At 37.0% G+C, this 4,120-nt stretch overlaps 1 protein-coding gene across 1 annotated transcript; it reads left to right on the top strand.

Moving 5' to 3' along the window:
- The first annotated feature begins 1,241 nt into the window (after window positions 1-1,241).
- LOC133854172 (2-alkenal reductase (NADP(+)-dependent)-like) lies at window positions 1,242-3,726 on the top strand. The gene is made up of 5 exons (XM_062290242.1): window positions 1,242-1,557; window positions 1,987-2,167; window positions 2,748-2,914; window positions 3,050-3,132; window positions 3,236-3,726. Exons 1-5 carry the CDS (start codon window positions 1,336-1,338, stop codon window positions 3,612-3,614), a joined length of 1,032 nt encoding a protein of 343 aa, XP_062146226.1. The 5' UTR covers window positions 1,242-1,335; the 3' UTR covers window positions 3,615-3,726.
- Window positions 3,727-4,120: the final 394 nt, after the last annotated feature.

The following is a 4,120-nucleotide window of genomic DNA, read 5'->3' on the forward strand; positions in this document are numbered from 1 at the left end:
GGGAAAACTTTAAAAAAATGACTCACCAGAATAAAGAAAAGTAACTTTTAACTATATTGAGGAGTAAAATTTAGTGAGGTTACTAAGGAATTCGGTTTCTGTGTGCTGTAGTAAAAACTACAGCACAAGTGCTGTAAAAATTGTGTGGCTCATATTTAACCAAGATTTTTTTAAATTAAAACATTGTTCTTTTTTTTTTTTTCCTTCTTCTGTGACTTAAACGCTGTTTTGGTAGAGAAATCAGCTGCTGTTAAAATATAGAGTGCCTATATTTAATCCAATGACCCACCAATCAAGAATTGACCTATTTTGCAGCTTGCCCCGTCTTTTAGCCATTGCTAATTGTTAGCTTGAAGACCTGATGGAGCAGTAGCACCACCCATTTGATATAAACATTTTGTGAGAGTACAGGCAGAAGCTGCCCAGTTGGTCAAGCTTCAATGCTTATAGTTTCTTCTCCAATCCGCTGCGTCAACAACAAACAACAACATCACAAACAAGGAGACTATCAATTTGTTGAACTCAATTTTTACTATCAAACAAAACCCAGTTTTAAGTTCATTACAAGCGGAGAATCTAGCACCATTTTCTCTTGGAAATGCTATCACTCAACCACTCCACCACCCAAGCTTATTATCATCTCACCCGTCAGACCCACAACTTTCTTTCAATTTTAAAACATCTTTTAATACCCAAATTGTTCTCTCTCTCTCTATGATTTGGGTTTGTTTGGTTTGCCTCGGAGCTTCGTGCATAACAAAAATGACTTGTTATGCTGTGAGACTCAAATGACAGAGATTGAGTTAAAAAAGTCTCGGTTAAATATGGGCACTCAATATTTTAACAGTTGCTGATTTCTCTACCCAAATGGCATCTAAATAACAGAAAAAGAAAAAAAAAAAAAAAAAAAGAAAAAAAAGTACACAATTTTAGTTTATAAAAGGCTTGGTTAAATTTAAGCCACACAAAATTTTTACAGCAACTGTAGTTTTCACTGCAGCACAGAATCCGATTCCGTTGCTAAGAATACTCTTAGGCAAAGTAATAAGAGTTGTGAGGTGCCAAAACATCGTATATCTACGAAATTTGTGTCCGGTCAAACGGTGGGTAGGTAATTCAAACGGTCGTTCAAACACAGACTTTTATATATATATATATATATATTTTTGAACAAAGATGGGGGAACTGGCGGCTAAAATAATAATAAAAGGCTAGTTAAAAAAGTTTATATATTGGTGGCTACCAAACCGAGCACAAAGCCACAAGAGACAACCCATCTTCTTCATCAGAATTCACAATCCCATTACTGCAGTGTACATCGAGTCTTCATTTGCCATGGCAGAAGTGGACAACAAGCAAATCCTATTCAAAGGGTACATAGAGAGAACCCCAGAAGAGACAGACATGGAAATCAAGGTTACCAAGATTAAGCTCGAGGCTCCAAAAGGGTCAGGTGCTTTTCTGGTCAAGAATCTCTACCTCTCTTGTGACCCTTACATGAGAGGCCGTATGCGTGATGTCCATGACTCTTATATCCCTCCCTTTGTCCCTGGTCAGGTAAACCCGCTGTCTCTGATGTTCTTCTTGCTGCTATTCACCTTTCCACGCATGTACAATGAATCCTTGTTCAAGATCTTTCTGGATTTCAAGTCCTCTATTTTTTCCAATTGAATCCTTGTTCATTCAACTTTAGCCAAATTGGAGCCACAGGCCCACAGTACATGTTAATTTTAGCTGTTGTATGGACATTTATAGTTTCCCATGTCTATGGGAGATGATTCTGATTGGTTCTCAAACTAATTTAGAATGCTCGTCACCATGGATATAAGAAAAATCATCTACGTGTTCACTTATCTTTCGAATTCTTTCGTCTACCAAGTAGGATTTCGATCGGTATAAATCTCTATTGTTTCTACTACTATTATGACTTACGCCACAATAATTTTGTTACTCACAATTTCTTGACAATGATGTGTTTTGAGGAAGCCCTTCGAAGGATTTGGCGTATCCAAAGTTGTAGATTCTGATAATCCAAATTTCAAGACTGGCGATTTAGTTTCAGGGATTACTGGCTGGGAAGAATACAGCTTGATTCACAGAACTGAACAGTTGAGGAAAATTGAGCCAGATGATGATATTCCTCTCTCATACCATGTTGGTCTTCTAGGTATGATTCTATCCATCGTGTTTTGGGATTGCTTCTCTTTCACCCGAACTTACATAAAAACATATTTCATATTTTTTCAATTATTTTAACAATGAATCTTTTTAGTATCAGTCATGCTTTAAACTTTTACTCTGCCATAAAGTTCCCTGAAACAATTCACAATCTTACTAGTACGTATAAAGATGAGTTATGCTTTGATCTTTCTCCATAAAATACAAATAAAAATTGAAACAAATAAAAATTTCAATTTGGCACGGATGGTTTGGATTTCAAGGGCCATATTACTTCTCCATTGTCCGATTTCAATATTATCTCCATGTAAACTGCAAGTATTAATCGCTAATGATTTCACATCAGCTGTAGAAACCACTTCCATTAGTTGACTAGACGATTCTCAAGTTTGTTGTGTATAACTCTGTAGTTAATTTGTTAATCAAAAAGCTTTTCCTTTTCTTTTTTCTTTGGCTGATGTCTATCAAGAATTTTAACCCCTTACTTCCAATATGCGAATAAATGATATTTTCAGTAAGATTGTACTTTAGTCATCTTATCTAAAGCAGAAGTTATTTTATACATGCAGGTATGCCAGGTTTTACTTCTTATGCAGGATTCTTTGAGGTCTGCACCCCAAAGAAAGGGGAGTATGTCTTTGTTTCTGCAGCTTCTGGAGCCGTTGGTCAGCTTGTTGGCCAACTTGCCAAGTTGCATGGTTGCTATGTAGTTGGAAGTGCTGGCACAAGCCAAAAAGTAGGGATACATTTTATGACTCATCTTTATCTTTGGAAGATTTGTTTAAACAATATATATATATATATATATATATATATATATATATATGGACTTTTTGTTGTTCAGTAAAATAACATAAATGGGCCATGCCAGATTGATCTTTTGAAGAATAAGCTTGGATTCGATGAAGCTTTTAACTACAAGGAAGAACGAGATCTTGATGCAGCATTGAAAAGGTTAATTATGAGCTTTTTCTTTGGTTTATATTTTTTCTTCCTTTCGTTTTCTCCTTGAAAGATCCAAGTTTTAATTTCTTAATTTGGCTGACTCACATAACAGGTACTTTCCGCAAGGCATTGACATCTACTTTGATAATGTGGGTGGGGAAATGCTGGATGCAGCACTTCTTAACATGAGGACTCATGGCCGGGTTGCCGTTTGTGGGGTGGTGTCCCAGCAGAATTTCTCAAAGCCGCGAGGGATTTACAACTGGTTCAATCTCATAACAAAAAGCATCAAGATGCAGGGATTCCTGCAACATGATTACTTGCATCTGTACCCAAGCTTCCTGGAACATGTCATCGGTAATTACAAGAAAGGAAAAATTGTTTTCATCGAAGACATGAATGAAGGCCTGGACAGTGCTCCAGCTGCCTTTGTCGGGTTATTTTATGGCAAAAATGTTGGTAAGCAGGTCATTCGTGTAGCTCATGAATGATTACTGCCTAATTAATGTGGTGTACGTGTTCTAATTGCAATCATCAATTTTCCATTACTATGTTAACTGGATCATTTGAAATAAAAAATGTCGGATAATTACTGAGTTTGTACCCGGTTGTGTCTTTTGTTTATTATTGGTGTGAAAGGTTTCCTTAGGGTACTTAGTTGAGGGTCTACGACATTTTCAACTATGAAGTCAGATTCCGTAGGGGAAGCATTTCCTCCTGAGGATTCTTCGTCTTCAAGTTGGCTTCCTGCCGTGTAGCAAGGGTGGCTCACTTGAGAGCTTGTTTGAACTCCCTTCAACTTAAGGTTTCGTAATTCTTTTTCCAACTCTAGATCTCTTCGTTTTAGTTCTTCCTTTGTGGTCGAACCAGCAAACGAATGCCTAGCTGGTTACTTATCCTTAGGAAGTCTAGAAGATCTAGACCTTGGGATTTTGGACCTAGATGATCTAGGTCTTTCAACTTCTTCTATGAGAAGATTTGGCTTAGGGGTCGACTG

The sequence above is a fragment of the Alnus glutinosa genome, chromosome 13, assembly GCF_958979055.1.
Source record: "Alnus glutinosa chromosome 13, dhAlnGlut1.1, whole genome shotgun sequence".
Classification (NCBI taxonomy): Eukaryota; Viridiplantae; Streptophyta; class Magnoliopsida; order Fagales; family Betulaceae; genus Alnus; species Alnus glutinosa.